The following is a 16,625-nucleotide window of genomic DNA, read 5'->3' as shown; positions in this document are numbered from 1 at the left end:
GGACGTACTGCCAAATTCTCTAAAACGAAGTTGGAGGCGGCTTATGGAAGAGACATGAACATTAAATTCTCTGACAACAGCTCTGGTGGACATTCCTACAGTCAGCATGTCAATTGTACAACCCCTCAAAACTTGAGACATCTGTGGCATAGTGTCCTTTTATTTTTCCCCAGCACAAGGTGCACCTTTGTAATGATCATGCTGTTTAATCAGCTTCTTGATATGCCACACCCGTCAGGTGGATGGATTGTCTTTGTAAAGGAGAAATGCTCACCAACAGGAATGTAAACAAATTTGTGCACAAAAATTTGAGAGAAGCTTTTTGTTCGTATGGAAAGTTTCTGGGATCTTTTATTTCAGCTCATGAAACATGGGACCAACACTTTACATGTTGCGTTTCTATTTGTTCAGTATAATATGACTAAATGTGTTTCTTTCTGTGCTGAACCTAATGCAGATTGGAGTGATCAGATGACAGCAGTCACATTTAGGTGCCAGGTGTAACTGAGGCCATAGATGCTCCTTATCCATTACTTCGACTGTTTTATATAATATGACTAAATGTGTTTATTTCTGTGTTGCAGGGGCAGTCAAGAAATGGAACGGCAAGGCCACAGAACATGACATAAGCAGAGCTGTGGGAGACCACCTCAAGCCCCTGGTAGAGCCGGGGGTGGTGTTTACCACTCCACCACACCTTCAGCAGGCTGGAAAAGTGGGATTGATCTGTTTGATTGTTTCAGTAGTTGAATCCAAACAAAAATGCACTGGATTGATTGAAAGTGATAAACTTACATACCATGCACAATGTTCACATAAAAACAGAATTAGATGCTGTTTTCATACTAAGATGGACCAAGATGTGTTGCTTTTACACATATTTGTTCATTGGTTTGGCAAAAAGTCTGTTGATTCAAATCAAATCAAGCTTTATTTACACATATTTATGCACATTTTAGTTATGGAACCAAATCAATGCGCTTCAAAAGAAAAAAAATTATTAAAAAAAAAACAAATGAAAATAAAAACTGAAATATTTACAACAATCATGAGGATAAAAAAACTAAAGAATAACAATAATAACTGAAAAACTAATGATCATTTTAAGGAAATTACATTGATTAAAATAGTAAGAATAGGATGTAATGACTCCTGGCACAAACTATAAGCTTGATTTATGACATTGTTAGTAAACAATATAATTATACAAAAATAAATTGTAAGTTAGTTGCATAAATAATTATGATTACTAAATGTTATATTACATTTATGTAATATGAAATATCAAAACCAAATATCCAACCAGAAATATAATCTAGTTTTATTTTAGTAAACAATATGATAGTAAAACAAATTGTCAGTTGGTTGCGTAAATAATTAGGATTACTAAAATGTTACATGAAATGTAAATAGGATGAAATGCCACCCCCTTTGGTCATATGTATTGGCAATAATTAACTTAAAGTTAAAAACGTTGAAAAAATAAAGTCTTTAATACTTTAAAAACGTAGATTGAACTTCGGTCTTTCTTTCAACGTCGCTCGCTAGGGGGGGAAAACATCCCCAAAGTGAAAACACAGTTTTAACGCGTCCAAATCCATCACCAATATGCAGAAACAGTTTGGGATAAATTCAAAACCTAAACATAAAATGTGCTATATACACAAACACAATAATAATCATATTCCTGGAATTATTTTTTAAACGAGCACCAAAAAACACTGTTGTTTTAACAAAGTGGCAATAAATTACGGACATCGATCGGATAAAAATCAGGTTGTAGGTTGCTGTTGAAACTAAAACAACTAAAAAAAAAACACATGGAAATGGGAGATATCTTTTACCTCACTGGTTAGAGGACAACCTGCAGAAGACAGTCAGCTACACTTTGGAGTGATGCATTTAAATTTAGGGGTCCCCATAAACGAAGATAAATGCAAAATTTACTTGGCATCACTCAAATCGATATCACACAGAATCTGGGAATAATGTGCACATCACTGGTTAGAGGACAATTTGTAGAAAACAGCTCGCTACATTTTAAAGTGTTGCATTTTTGATTCAAGTGGGTCACCGACGAGGTAAGTCTAACACAACACTTTCTTTTGTTAGTCACTTTTTGTTAAATCACATAAATAGAACTCTTTCAATTCAGAGCCTGGATTTTCCCCCTAATATCCACATTATGCTGAAATCAATAGAACAGGGGGCAAACGTTTAGGATTCTACATTGTGACATCATTAAAATAATATAAGATTTCTGTCCTGTGTGAATTCTCTGGTGTGATTGTAATGTAGATGATTTTGAAAAGGTCTCCCCACAGTCAACGCAGTAGATTCTCTCATGTGTGTGTTTTTAAATGTGCTATCAGGCTGCTCGAGTAAGCAAAATTCTTCCCACATTGATTACAGCTATAAGGTTTCTCTCCTGTGTGTGTTCTCTGGTGTGATTTTAAATTTCCCGCGATAACAAAACTCTTTCCACAGTCAGAGCAGCGGAAAGGTTTCTCTCCTGTGTGTGTTCTCTGGTGTATAGTCAGCTGGCTAGGTGAAGTAAAACTCTTCCCACATTGATCACAGCTATACGTTTTCTCTGCCGTGTGTATTCTCTGGTGTACTTTGAGTGAATCTGATCTGGAGTAACTCTTCCCACAGTCAGAGCAGCGGTGAGATTTATCGCCAGTGTGAATTTTCTGGTGTACTTTAAGTGAATCTGATCTTGAGTAACTCTTCCCACAGTCAGAACAGCGATGAAGTTTCTTCCCTGTGGGTTTCCGCTGGTGTTTCTTGAGGTGTTCTGATGTGGAGAGTCTCTTCTCCGCGTCATGATGTTGTTGAGGCTCTCTAGAGGATCCACAATAGTTACGTCTCTCTCCTGTGTGAACAACAAAGTCAGACAGACGGTTAAAGGCCCACAACAGCAGAAGTCCACTGTTTATTTTAGCTGAAAGGTGATGCCCATGTTGTGTACAAATTAATTTAACAATTGTCTTAAGACCAGGCCAGATATCCCAACTCGTAAAGTTATATAAGTAACTAAACTATTTGGAGGACAGATATCCCAGCTCATAGAGTTATATAAGAAACTAAAAAATGCTACTCATAGTTTGCTGCACAAAACAAATATTAGACAGCAGGGCTCTTGATCCAGGAGAGGTTTCTCTGCTGTTACCAAGCAACGCTTGATTTTGGAAGAAGCTAACCACTTAGCTAGATAGCTACATTTACTGAACAAAATATAAACTCAACGTGCAATAAGGACGTGCAATAAGGAAATCAGTCAATTGAAATAAATGAATTAGGCCCTAACCTATGGATTTTACATGACTGGGCAGGGCCGAAAGAATGGGAGGGCAAAGGTCAACCCACTGGGGAGCCATGCCCAGCCAATCCGAATGAGTTTTTCCCCGAGAAAAGGGCTTAATGACAGTCATAAATATTCAACACCAAATTCTCTAAACTGATGTTGGAGGCGGCTTATTGTAGAGAAATGAACATTCAACTCTCGAGCAAAAGCTGTGGTGGAAATTCCTGCAGTCAGCATGCCAATTGCATGCTCCCTCAAAACTAGATACATCTGTGGCATTGTGTTGTGTGACAAAACTGCAGATTTTAGAGTGCCCTTTTTATTGTCAGATCCAGAATTGATGCGTTTCTCATTTCTTCTCCACTTTTACAGGATGTAAAAGATCTAATGCCATTAAGACGGGGTTACTACACGCAGGGGGACAGGATGTAAAAGATCTAATGCCATTAAGACGGGGTTACTACACGCAGGGGGGACAGGATGTAAAAGATCTAATGCCATTAAGACGGGGTTACTACACGCAGGGGGGACAGAATGTAAAAGATCTAATGCCATTAAGACGGGGTTACTACACGCAGGGGGACAGAATGTAAAAGATCTAATGCCATTTTTTAAAACTTGTATTTATTTCACCTTTATTTAACCAGGTAGGCAAGTTGAGAACAAGTTCTCATTTACAATTGCAACCTGGCCAAGATAAAGCAAAGCAGTTTGACAGATACAACGACACAGAGTTACACATGGAGTAAAACAAACATACAGTCAATAATACAGTATAAACAAGTCTATATACGATGTGAGCAAATGAGGTGAGAAGGGAGGTAAAGGCAAAAAAAAGGCCATGGTGGCAAAGTAAATACAATATAGCAAGTAAAACACTGGAATGGTAGATTTGCAATGGAAGAATGTGCAAAGTAGAAATAAAAATAATGGGGTGCAAAGGAGCAAAATAAATAAATATATTAAATACAGTAGGGAAAGAGGTAGTTGTTTGGGCTAAATTATAGGTGGGCTATGTACAGGTGCAGTAATCTGTGAGCTGCTCTGACAGTTGGTGCTTAAAGCTAGTGAGGGAGATAAGTGTTTCCAGTTTCAGAGATTTTTGTAGTTCGTTCCAGTCATTGGCAGCAGAGAACTGGAAGGAGAGGCGGCCAAAGAAAGAATTGGTTTTGGGGGTGACTAGAGAGATATACCTGCTGGAGCGTGTGCTACAGGTGGGAGATGCTATGGTGACCAGCGAGCTGAGATAAGGGGGGACTTTACCTAGCAGGGTCTTGTAGATGACATGGAGCCAGTGGGTTTGGCGACGAGTATGAAGCGAGGACCAGCCAACGAGAGCGTACAGGTCGCAATGGTGGGTAGTATATGGGGCTTTGGTGACAAAACGGATTGCACTGTGATAGACTGCATCCAATTTGTTGAGTAGGGTATTGGAGGCTGTTTTGTAAATGACATCGCCAAAGTCGAGGATTGGTAGGATGGTCAGTTTTACAAGGGTATGTTTGGCAGCATGAGTGAAGGATGCTTTGTTGCGAAATAGGAAGCCAATTCTAGATTTAACTTTGGATTGGAGATGTTTGATATGGGTCTGGAAGGAGAGTTTACAGTCTAACCAGACACCTAAGTATTTGTAGTTGTCCACGTATTCTAAGTCAGAGCCGTCCAGAGTAGTGATGTTGGACAGGCGGGTAGGTGCAGGTAGCGATCGGTTGAAGAGCATGCATTTAGTTTTACTTGTATTTAAGAGCAATTTGAGGCCACGGAAGGAGAGTTGTATGGCATTGAAGCTTGCCTGGAGGGTTGTTAACACAGTGTCCAAAGAAGGGCCAGAAGTATACAGAATGGTGTCGTCTGCGTAGAGGTGGATCAGAGACTCACCAGCAGCAAAAGCGACCTCATTGATGTATACAGAGAAGAGAGTCGGTCCAAGAATTGAACCTTGTGGCACCCCCATAGAGACTGCCAGAGGTCCGGACAGCAGACCCTCCGATTTGACACACTGAACTCTATCAGAGAAGTAGTTGGTGAACCAGGCGAGGCAATCATTTGAGAAACCAAGGCTGTCGAGTCTGCCGATGAGGATGTGGTGATTGACAGAGTCGAAAGCCTTGGCCAGATCAATGAATACAGCTGCACAGTAATGTTTCTTATCGATGGCGGTTAAATTATCGTTTAGGACCTTGAGCGTGGCTGAGGTGCACCCATGACCAGCTCTGAAACCAGATTGCATAGCAGAGAAGGTATGGTGAGATTCGAAATGGTCTGTAATCTGTTTGTTGACTTGGCTTTCGAAGACCTTAGAAAGGCATGGTAGGATAGATATAGGTCTGTAGTAGTTTGGGTCAAGAGTGTCCCCCCCTTTGAAGAGGGGGATGACCGCAGCTCCTTTCCAATCTTTGGGAATCTCAGACGACACGAAAGAGAGGTTGAACAGGCTAGTAATAGGGGTGGCAACAATTTCGGCAGATCATTTTAGAAAGAAAGGGTCCAGATTGTCTAGCCCGGCTGATTTGTAGGGGTCCAGATTTTGCAGCTCTTTCAGAACATCAGCTGAACGGATTTGGGAGAAGGAGAAATGGGGAAGGCTTGGGCGAGTTGCTGTTGGGGGTGCAGTGCTGTTGACCGGGGTAGGAGTAGCCAGGTGGAAAGCATGGCCAGCCGTAGAAAAATGCTTATTGAAATGATCAATTATGGTGGATTTATCAGTGGTGACAGTGTTTCCTATCTTCAGTGCAGTGGGCAGCTGGGAGGAGGTGTTCTTATTCTCCATGGACTTTACAGTGTCCCAGAACTTTTTTGAGTTAGTGTTGCAGGAAGCAAATTTCTGCTTGAAAAAGCTAGCCTTGGCTTTTCTAACTGCCTGTGTATAATGGTTTCTAGCTTCCCTGAACAGCTGCATATCACGGGGGCTGTTCGATGCTAATGCAGAACGCCATAGGATGTTTTTGTGTTGGTTAAGGGCAGTCAGGTCTGGGGAGAACCAAGGGCTATATCTGTTCCTGGTTCTAAATTTCTTGAATGGGGCATGTTTATTTAAGATGGTTAGGAAGGCATTTTTAAAGAATATCCAGGCATCCTCTGCTGACGGGATGAGATCAATATCCTTCCAGGATACCCCGGCCAGGTCGATTAGAAAGGCCTGCTCGCTGAAGTGTTTCAGGGAGCGTTTTACAGTGATGAGTGGAGGTCGTTTGACCGCTGACCCATTACGGATGCAGGCAATGAGGCAGTGATCGCTGAGATCTTGGTTGGAGACAGCAGAGGTGTATTTAGAGGGCAAGTTGGTTAGGATGATATCTATGAGGGTGCCCGTGTTTAAGGCTTTGGGGAGGTACCTGGTAGGTTCATTGATAATTTGTGTGAGATTGAGGGCATTAAGTTTAGATTGTAGGATGGCTGGGGTGTTATGCATGTTCCAGTTTAGGTCGCCTAGCAGCACGAGCTCTGAAGATAGATGGGGGGGGCAATCAGTTCACATATGGTGTCCAGAGCACAGCTGGGGGCAGAGGGTGGTCTATAGCAGGCGGCAACGGTGAGAGACTTGTTTTTAGAGAGGTGGATTTTTAAAAGTAGAAGTTCAAATTGTTTGGGTACAGACCTGGATAGTAGGACAGAACTCTGCAGGCTATCTTTGCAGTAGATTGCAACACCGCCCCCTTTGGCAGTTCTATCTTGTCTGAAAGTGTTGTAGTTTGGAATTAAAATTTCAGAATTTTTGGTGGTCTTCCTAAGCCAGGATTCAGACACAGCTAGAACATCCGGGTTGGCAGAGTGTGCTAAAGCAGTGAATAGAACAAACTTAGGGAGGAGGCTTCTAATGTTAACATGCATGAAACCAAGGCTATTACGGTTACAGAAGTCGTCAAAAGAGAGCGCCTGGGGAATAGGAGTGGAGCTAGGCACTGCAGGGCCTGGATTCACCTCTACATCGCCAGAGGAACATAGGAGGAGTAGAATAAGGGTGCGGCTAAAAGCAATAAGAATTGGTCGTCTAGAACGTCTGGAACAGAGAGTAAAAGGAGGTTTCTGGGGGCGATAAAATAGCATCAAGGTATAATGTATAGACAAAGGTATGGTAGGATGTGAATACAGTGGAGGTAAACCTAGGTATTGAGTGATGAAGAGAGAGATATTGTCTCTAGAAACATCATTGAAACCAGGAGATGTCATTGCATGTGTGGGTGGTGGAACTAATAGGTTGGATAAGGTATAGTGAGCAGGACTAGAGGCTCTACAGTGAAATAAGCCAATAAATACTAACCAGAACAGCAATGGACAAGGCATATTGACATTAAGGAGAGGCATGCTTAGTCGAGTGATCAAAAGGGTCCGGTGAGTGGAGAGGTTGGTTGGGGGTCACGGCGATTTAGACAGCTAGCCAGGCCATCCGTAGCAACCTAGCATAGGATGGAGGTCTGTTGTTAGCCACCTCTTGCGTTCCGTCAGTAGATTAGTGGGGTTCCGTGTGGTAGAGGGGATTAATCCAAATCACAGAACAACAACAAAAATAAAAACAATAGATATAGTTATCGAGGCTCAAGAAGAAAACATAATAATAATAAAAATAAATAAATAAATTGTCCGATTGTCCAGTCAGATAGCAGCCGATAAGACAGCTAACGGTTAGCAGGCCGCAGATGGGCGTTCAGGTAACGTCGCGACGGAGGAGCCAGCTGGATAACTCCTTCGGGTAGATAACGTCGGCAGTCCAGTTGTGAAGGCCCGGTGGGGCTCCGCGTAGGCAGTAAAACGGGTCCGGATAGGTGACTGCAGCCCAGGAGTGATTGATGGAACTCAGGAGTGATTGACGGAGCTGGCTAGCTCCGGAATAATTTATGTTTGCTCCGGAATCGACGAAAGCCGATAGTCACACGGGTAGCAGCTAGCTAGCTGTGAGATCCAGGTATGAATGTCCAGAGTTAGCAGTAGAAATCCAGGGACATGGAGAGAAAAATTGGTCCGGTATGTTCCGTTCCGAGCCGCGCTGCGCCGTACAAAACTGGTGATAGATTTTCGAGCTAAAGGATAGCTGATGACCACAAACCGTGGTTAGCTGAATACTAACGATTTGCCAGTAAAGAAGCTAACTAGCTTCTGAACTAGCTTCTTGGAGTTTCTGGCTAGCTTCTTGGAGGATTACAGATTTGAGGTAAATAATACTTTTTTATAAATATAAATTGGTGAGGCGGGTTGCAGGAGAGTGTTTTGAAGATGAGTTGATGGAAAATTTTTAAAAATGTATGTGAAAAAAGTTGTAAATATATATATATATATATATACATACGGGACACGACAAGACGAGGACAAAAGACGTCTGAACTGCTATGCCATCTTGGAACCCAAGGAACCCCATTAAGATGGGGTTACTTCACGCAGGGGGGACAGGATGTAAAAGATCTAATGCCATTAAGATGGGGTTACTTCACGCAGGGGGGACAGGATGTAAAAGATCTAATGCCATTAAGACGGGGTTACTACACGCAGGGGAACAGGATGTAAAAGATCTAATGCCATTAAGACGGGGTTACTACACGCAGGGGGACAGAATGTAAAAGATCTAATGCCATTAAGACGGGGTTACTACAAGCAGGGGGACAGGATGTAAAAGATCTAATGCCATTAAGACGGGGTTACTACACGCAGGGGAACAGAATGTAAAAGATCTAATGCCATTAAGACGGGGTTACTACACGCAGGGGGACAGAATGTAAAAGATCTAATGCCATTAAGACGGGGTTACTACACACAGGGGGACAGGATGTAAAAGATCTAATGCCATTAAGACGGGGTTACTACACGCAGGGGAAACAGAATGTAAAAGATCTAATGCCATTAAGACGGGGTTACTACACGCAGGGGAACAGAATGTAAAAGATCTAATGCCATTAAGACGGGGTTACTACACGCAGGGGAAACAGAATGTAAAAGATCTAATGCCATTAAGATGGGGTTACTACACGCAGGGGGACAGAATGTAAAAGATCTAATGCCATTAAGATGGGGTTACTACACGCAGGGGGACAGAATGTAAAAGATCTAATGCCATTAAGACGGGGTTACTACACGCAGGGGGACAGAATGTAAAAGATCTAATGCCATTAAGACGGGGTTACTACACGCAGGGGGACAGAATGTAAAAGATCTAATGCCATTAAGACGGGGTTACTACACGCAGGGGAACAGAATGTAAAAGATCTAATGCCATTAAGACGGGGTTACTACACGCAGGGGGACAGAATGTAAAAGATCTAATGCCATTAAGACGGGGTTACTACACGCAGGGGGACAGAATGTAAAAGATCTAATGCCATTAAGACGGGGTTACTACACGCAGGGGGACAGAATGTAAAAGATCTAATGCCATTAAGACGGGGTTACTACACGCAGGGGGACAGAATGTAAAAGATCTAATGCCATTAAGACGGGGTTACTACACGCAGGGGGACAGGATGTAAAAGATCTAATGCCATTAAGACGGGGTTACTACACGCAGGGGGACAGAATGTAAAAGATCTAATGCCATTAAGACGGGGTTACTACACGCAGGGGGACAGGATGTAAAAGATCTAATGCCATTAAGACGGGGTTACTACACTAATGCAGGGGGTTACTACAGAATGTAAAAGATCTAATGCCATTAAGACGGGGTTACTACACGCAGGGGGACAGGATGTAAAAGATCTAATGCCATTAAGACGGGGTTACTACACGCAGGGGATCTAATGCCATTAAGAATGTACAGAATGTAAAAGATCTAATGCCATTAAGACGGGGTTACTACACGCAGGGGGACAGGATGTAAAAGATCTAATGCCATTAAGACGGGGTTACTACACGCAGGGGGACAGGATGTAAAAGATCTAATGCCATTAAGACGGGGTTACTACACGCAGGGGGACAGGAATGTAAAAGATCTAATGCCATTAAGACGGGGTTACTACACGCAGGGGGACAGAATGTAAAAGATCTAATGCCATTAAGACGGGGTTACTACACGCAGGGGGACAGGATGTAAAAGATCTAATGCCATTAAGACGGGGTTACTACACGCAGGGGGACAGAATGTAAAAGATCTAATGCCATTAAGACGGGGTTACTACACGCAGGGGGACAGGATGTAAAAGATCTAATGCCATTAAGACGGGGTTACTACACGCAGGGGGACAGGATGTAAAAGATCTAATGCCATTAAGACGGGGTTACTACACGCAGGGGACAGAATGTAAAAGATCTAATGCCATTAAGACGGGGTTACTACACGCAGGGGGACAGAATGTAAAAGATCTAATGCCATTAAGACGGGGTTACTACACGCAGGGGGACAGGATGTAAAAGATCTAATGCCATTAAGACGGGGTTACTACACGCAGGGGGGACAGGATGTAAAAGATCTAATGCCATTAAGACGGGGTTACTACACGCAGGGGAACAGGATGTAAAAGATCTAATGCCATTAAGACGGGGTTACTACACGCAGGGGAACAGGATGTAAAAGATCTAATGCCATTAAGACGGGGTTACTACACGCAGGGGGACAGAAACAAAAGAAAGAAGAAGCAACATTTTTGAAGCTTTTGAATAAATGTAAAACATTTTGGGAGAAGGATTTTTTATTTATTTAAATTTTTACTAGGCTACCTGCCACACCAATACCCATTTAAACTATTTATTTGAAGTGTTTTAATAAATGTGAATATTTTTTGCAACTTTTTTTTAAGGAAATACCTGTAGTCAAATTGTCAGGTTTCATACACATTTTGACCGGTGGAATTTCATGACATCTCCATGACTTTTAATGTCATTTCCATTACCAACAATTTGCGGCATCTCTATGTATGTTATGAAAAGTAGTAAGAACACCATGGGAGCTCTCTGATCCCAAGTACCAGCTCATTGAATATACAGTGCCTTGCGAAAGTATTCGGCCCCCTTGAACTTTGCGACCGTTTGCCACATTTCAGGCTTCAAACATAAAGATATAAAACTGTATTTTTTATGAAGAATCAACAACAAGTGGGACACAATCAATCATGAAGTGGAACAACATTTATTGGATATTTCAAACTTTTTTAACAAATCAAAAACTGAAAAAAATTGGGCGTGCAAAATTATTCAGCCCCCTTAAGTTAATACTTTGTAGCGCCACCTTTTGCTGCGATTACAGCTGTAAGTCGCTTGGGGTATGTCTCTATCAGTTTTGCACATCGAGAGACTGACATTTTTTCCCATTCCTCCTTGCAAAACAGCTCGAGCTCAGTGAGGTTGGATGGAGAGCATTTGTGAACAGCAGTTTTCAGTTCTTTCCACAGATTCTCGATTGGATTCAGGTCTGGACTTTGACTTGGCCATTCTAACACCTGGATATGTATATTTTTGAACCATTCCATTGTAGATTTTGCTTTAAGTTTTGGATCATTGTCTTGTTGGAAGACAAATCTCCGTCCCAGTCAGGTCTTTTGCAGACTCCATCAGGTTTTCTTCCAGAATGGTCCTGTATTTGGCTCCATCCATCTTCCCATCAATTTTAACCATCTTCCCTGTCCCTGCTGAAGAAAAGCAGGCCCAAACCATGATGCTGCCACCACCATGTTTGACAGTGGGGATGGTGTGTTCAGGGTGATGAGCTGTGTTGCTTTTACACCAAACATAACGTTTTGCATTGTTGCCAAAAAGTTCAATTTTGGTTTAATCTGACCAGAGCACCTTCTTCCACATGTTTGGTGTGTCTCCCAGGTGGCTTGTGGCAAACTTTAAACAACACTTTTTATGTATATCTTTAAGAAATGGCTTTCTTCTTGCCACTCTTCCATAAAGGCCAGATTTGTGCAATATACGACTGATTGTTGTCCTATGGACAGAGTCTCCCACCTCAGCTGTAGATCTCTGCAGTTCATCCAGAGTGATCATGGGCCTCTTGGCTGCATCTCTGATCAGTCTTCTCCTTGTATGAGCTGAAAGTTTAGAGGGACGGCCAGGTCTTGGTAGATTTGCAGTGGTCTGATACTCCTTCCATTTCAATATTATCGCTTGCACAGTGCTCCTTGGGATGTTTAAAGCTTGGGAAATCTTTTTGTATCCAAATCCGGCTTTAAACTTCTTCACAACAGTATCTCGGACCTGCCTGGTGTGTTCCTTGTTCTTCATGATGCTCTCTGCGCTTTTAACGGACCTCTGAGACTATCACAGTGCAGGTGCATTTATACGGAGACTTGATTACACACAGGTGGATTGTATTTGTCATCATTAGTCATTTAGGTCAACATTGTATCATTCAGAGATCCTCACTGAACTTCTGGAGAGAGTTTGCTGCACTGAAAGTAAAGGGGCTGAATAATTTTACACGCCCAATTTTTCAGTTTTTGATTTGTTAAAAAAGTTTGAAATATCCAATAAATGTCGTTCCACTTCATGATTGTGTCCCACTTGTTGTTGATTCTTCACAAAAAAATACACTTTTATATCTTTATGTTTGAAGCCTGAAATGTGGCAAAAGGTCGCAAAGTTCAAGGGGGCCGAATACTTTCGCAAGGCACTGTATATCAAAAGGTCATTGTAGAATGTTGCGTTTAAATATATTTTAGAGTGTTCTGGATTTACATTTACTACGTTACATCTCCCAGGTCAACGGCCTGGTGTAGGATCCTTTAGGGCCAGAGTAGTGGGATGGGCTGGTGGGTTTTGGGGGATAGTGTGTAGGTACAGGGTTAGATGGTAGACTGTATAGGTACAGGGTTAGATAGTGTATAGGTACAGGGTTAGATGGTAGAGTGTATAGGTACAGGGTTAGATGGTAGAGTGTATAGGTACAGGGTTAGATGGTAGAGTGTATAGGTACAGGGTTAGATGGTAGAGTGTATAGGTACAGGGTTAGATGGTAGAGTGTATAGGTACAGGGTTAGATGGTAGAGTGTATAGGTACATGGTTAGATGGTAGATAGTGTATAGGTACATGGTTAGATAGTAGATAGTGTATAGGTACAGGGTTAGATAGTAGATAGTTTATAGGTACAGGGTTAGTGTATAGGTACAGGGTTAGATAGTGTATAGGTACAGGGTTAGATAGTGTATAGGTACAGGGTTAGATAGTGTATAGGTACAGGGTTAGATAGTGTATAGGTACAGGGTTAGATGGTAGACTGTATAGGTACAGGGTTAGATGGTAGAGTGTATAGGTACAGGGTTAGATGGTAGGGTACAGGGTTAGTATAGGTACAGGGTTAGATAGTGTATAGGTACAGGGTTAGGGTACAGGGTTAGATAGTGTATAGGTACAGGGTTAGATGGTAGGTACAGGGTTAGATATAGGTACAGGGTTAGATAGTGTATAGGTACAGGGTTAGATAGTGTATAGGTACAGGGTTAGATAGTGTATAGGTACAGGGTTAGATAGTGTATAGGTACAGGGTTAGATAGTGTATAGGTATAGGTACAGGGTTAGATGGTGTAGGTCATTCCCCTTTTATTTTTGGTGATATAGGTACAGGGTTAGATAGTGTATAGGTACAGGGTTAGATAGTGTATAGGTACAGAGTTAGATAGTGTATAGGTAAGATAGTGTATAGGTACAGGGTTAGATAGTGTATAGGTACAGGGTTAGATAGTGTTTAGGTACAGGGTTTACAGGGTTAGATAGTGTATAGGTACAGGGTTAGATAGTGTATAGGTACAGGGTTAGATAGTGTATTAGGTACAGGGTTAGTATAGGTACAGGGTTAGATAGTGTAAGGTACAGGGTTAGATAGTGTATAGGTACAGGGTTAGATAGTAGGTACAGGGTTAGATAGTGTATAGGTACAGGGTTAGATAGTGTATAGGTACAGGGTTAGATAGTGTATAGGTACAGGGTTAGTAGTAGGTACAGGGTTAGATAGTGTATAGGTACAGGGGTACAGGGTTAGATAGTGTATAGGTACAGGGTTAGATAGTTAGTATAGGTACAGGGTTAGATAGTTAGTAGTGTATAGGTACAGGGTTAGATAGTGTATAGGTACAGGGTTAGATGGTGTAGGTACAGGGTTATAGTGTATAGGTACAGGGTTAGATAGGTAGGGTTAGATAGTGTATAGGGTTAGATAGGGTTAGATAGTGTATAGGTACAGGGTTAGATAGTGTATAGGTACAGGGTTAGATAGTGTATAGGTACAGGGTTAGATAGGTGTATAGGTACAGGGTGTATAGGTACAGGGTTAGATAGTGTATAGGTACAGGGTTAGATAGTGTATAGGTACAGGGTTAGATAGTGTATAGGTACAGGGTTAGATAGTGTATAGGTACAGGGTTAGATAGTGTTTAGGTACAGGGTTAGATAGTGTATAGGTACAGGGTTAGATAGTGTATAGGTACAGGGTTAGATAGTGTATAGGTACAGGGTTAGATAGTGTATAGGTACAGGGTTAGATAGTGTATAGGTACAGGGTTAGATAGTGTATAGGTACAGGGTTAGATAGTGTATAGGTACAGGGTTAGATAGTGTATAGGTACAGGGTTAGATAGTGTATAGGTACAGGGTTAGATAGTGTATAGGTACAGGGTTAGATAGTGTATAGGTACAGGGTTAGATAGTGTATAGGTACAGGGTTAGATAGTGTATAGGTACAGGGTTAGATAGTAGAGTGTATAGGTACAGGGTTAGATAGTAGAGTGTATAGGTACAGGGTTAGATAGTGTATAGGTACAGGGTTAGATGGTAGAACATCTAGTCTGACGAAAAGTCACATGAACTTGAATAAGGGTTCACAGATATGGTCGTTTTGATAGTGGGAGTGTGACTCTGTTACCGCGACTCTGCCCTTTAGTTCAACAACTGCAGTGGGTGTTTCTGTTGTAAGACATTAAGTAACTTACTGGGGTTAATCAGATGTCCAGTATCCTCCTCTTCTTCTTCCAATATGACAGTTATCTCTCCCTCCTCCTTCACTCCAAAACCGGGATCCTCCTCTTTCTCTTCTTTCACTGCAACATCCTCATCCTCTACTTTTGTTACTGTGACATCCTCCTCTTCCTTCTCCTCTTTTACGACAACATTCAGCCACAGACCCTCTTTCTCCGTCCAGCAGACCTCCTCTTCTTTATCAGGAGGAGAGTAGCTCAGTGAACTCATGGTCGGAGATGTTATCTAACAGTTAGCTATCTAGGCTAGTGAACTAAACCAGACAGCTACCTTCGGTGATGAATAACAACAATGTACATATGAAATTAAATGGGATAACTAGCTAGACGACAGAAGTGAGTTTAAAACACAGTGGATAATATACATGAACGAGTCTAAAGAGCTTCAATGTTTCAGCTAGCAAGCTACCGAGGTGGCTGACCATTATCATGTAACTATAAAAGAACATGGCTGACTAGTTGGCTTATCACTAGTTATCACAGCCACAATGTCAACATTGGCAAAACATTTATGAAAACAGAAATCTACTTTTTGTTCTTCATTTGAGATTAGGGTTAGGCATAATCTTAACAGTGTGGTTAAGGTTAGGTTTAAAAAGTTGTATAAATGGATGGGGTTTTGCCATAATTATGACTTTATGACTGTGGTAAAAAGCGGTCCTTCCACTATCACCACAGAACAATGAGACAGATCATTCACCGGATGTGTAAATATGAAGCATCCGCCTGGCGTTTCCATTCACTACAAAGTAGTGTCATGTTTTTTATTATTTTAGAAATTCTGTGAGTGTAATGTTTACTGTTCATTTTTATTGGTTATTTCACTTGTGTATATAATCTATGTATATAATCTACTTCACTTGCATTGGCAATGTTAACATATTGAAACGACCCTGGGTTTATAAGCGCGGATATCGACTCTGCCGCTGGAGCCCTGGACTTCGGGATAGAAGGTCGAGGGTTCGAGACCTGCTCCCTGCCGTTTCATTACAATATGTTTCCCATGCCAATAAAGCCCCTTGATTTGAATTGAAAGCCCAGTGGTCGGCAATGGGAAAATATGGAACGAGATGGATTGTGGCCGACAATATGCCAATTTTCTAATCGATGAAACATCGTGGAATTAATTGTGTAGACGTTACCCTTTGTCAACGTTTTTAAACGAAATGCGTTGTTTAGAATGAGTGCAATAGAGAATTGGGTTGTTACGCACACGCTCTTCATAGAGTCGGCGTTCCGTAACGGAAACATGCGCATGTACGCTAGAACGGGCCAATAGGATCTTGGTTGCTCGTGTTTGGCTCTGCCCACCTCCTTGCTTGTTCTGCCCACTATTTAATCATTTGTTCCGGTTGAAAACGACGGGCTGTGGTCTATCTTGGTATAGTTATAACAATCTTTGCTAACACGTCAGACTGTGGCAGGCTTC

At 41.8% G+C, this 16,625-nt stretch overlaps 2 protein-coding genes across 2 annotated transcripts in view; both read right to left on the bottom strand.

Annotated features, from left to right (window-relative positions):
- The window catches only part of LOC112240362 (gastrula zinc finger protein XlCGF17.1), a 41,755-nt gene extending 25,894 nt beyond the window's left edge, over nucleotides 1–15,861 (bottom strand). The window contains exon 1 of the mRNA XM_042316427.1: nucleotides 15,418–15,861. The gene's annotated coding sequence lies outside the window, so the exon portion shown is untranslated. The remainder of the gene's footprint in view (nucleotides 1–15,417) is intronic.
- Nucleotides 350–15,424, bottom strand: LOC112240363 (gastrula zinc finger protein XlCGF17.1). Its single transcript, XM_042316429.1, has 2 exons — nucleotides 15,152–15,424; nucleotides 350–2,875 (listed from the first exon to the last, which is right to left on the bottom strand). The coding sequence occupies exons 1-2, from the start codon at nucleotides 15,405–15,407 to the stop codon at nucleotides 2,343–2,345; spliced, it is 789 nt and encodes a 262-aa protein (XP_042172363.1). The 5' UTR covers nucleotides 15,408–15,424; the 3' UTR covers nucleotides 350–2,342.
- Nucleotides 15,862–16,625: the final 764 nt, after the last annotated feature.

The sequence above is a fragment of the Oncorhynchus tshawytscha genome, unplaced genomic scaffold (assembly GCF_018296145.1).
Source record: "Oncorhynchus tshawytscha isolate Ot180627B unplaced genomic scaffold, Otsh_v2.0 Un_contig_2380_pilon_pilon, whole genome shotgun sequence".
Lineage (NCBI taxonomy): Eukaryota > Metazoa > Chordata > Actinopteri > Salmoniformes > Salmonidae > Oncorhynchus > Oncorhynchus tshawytscha.
This window is presented reverse-complemented; position numbering and strand designations above follow the sequence as displayed.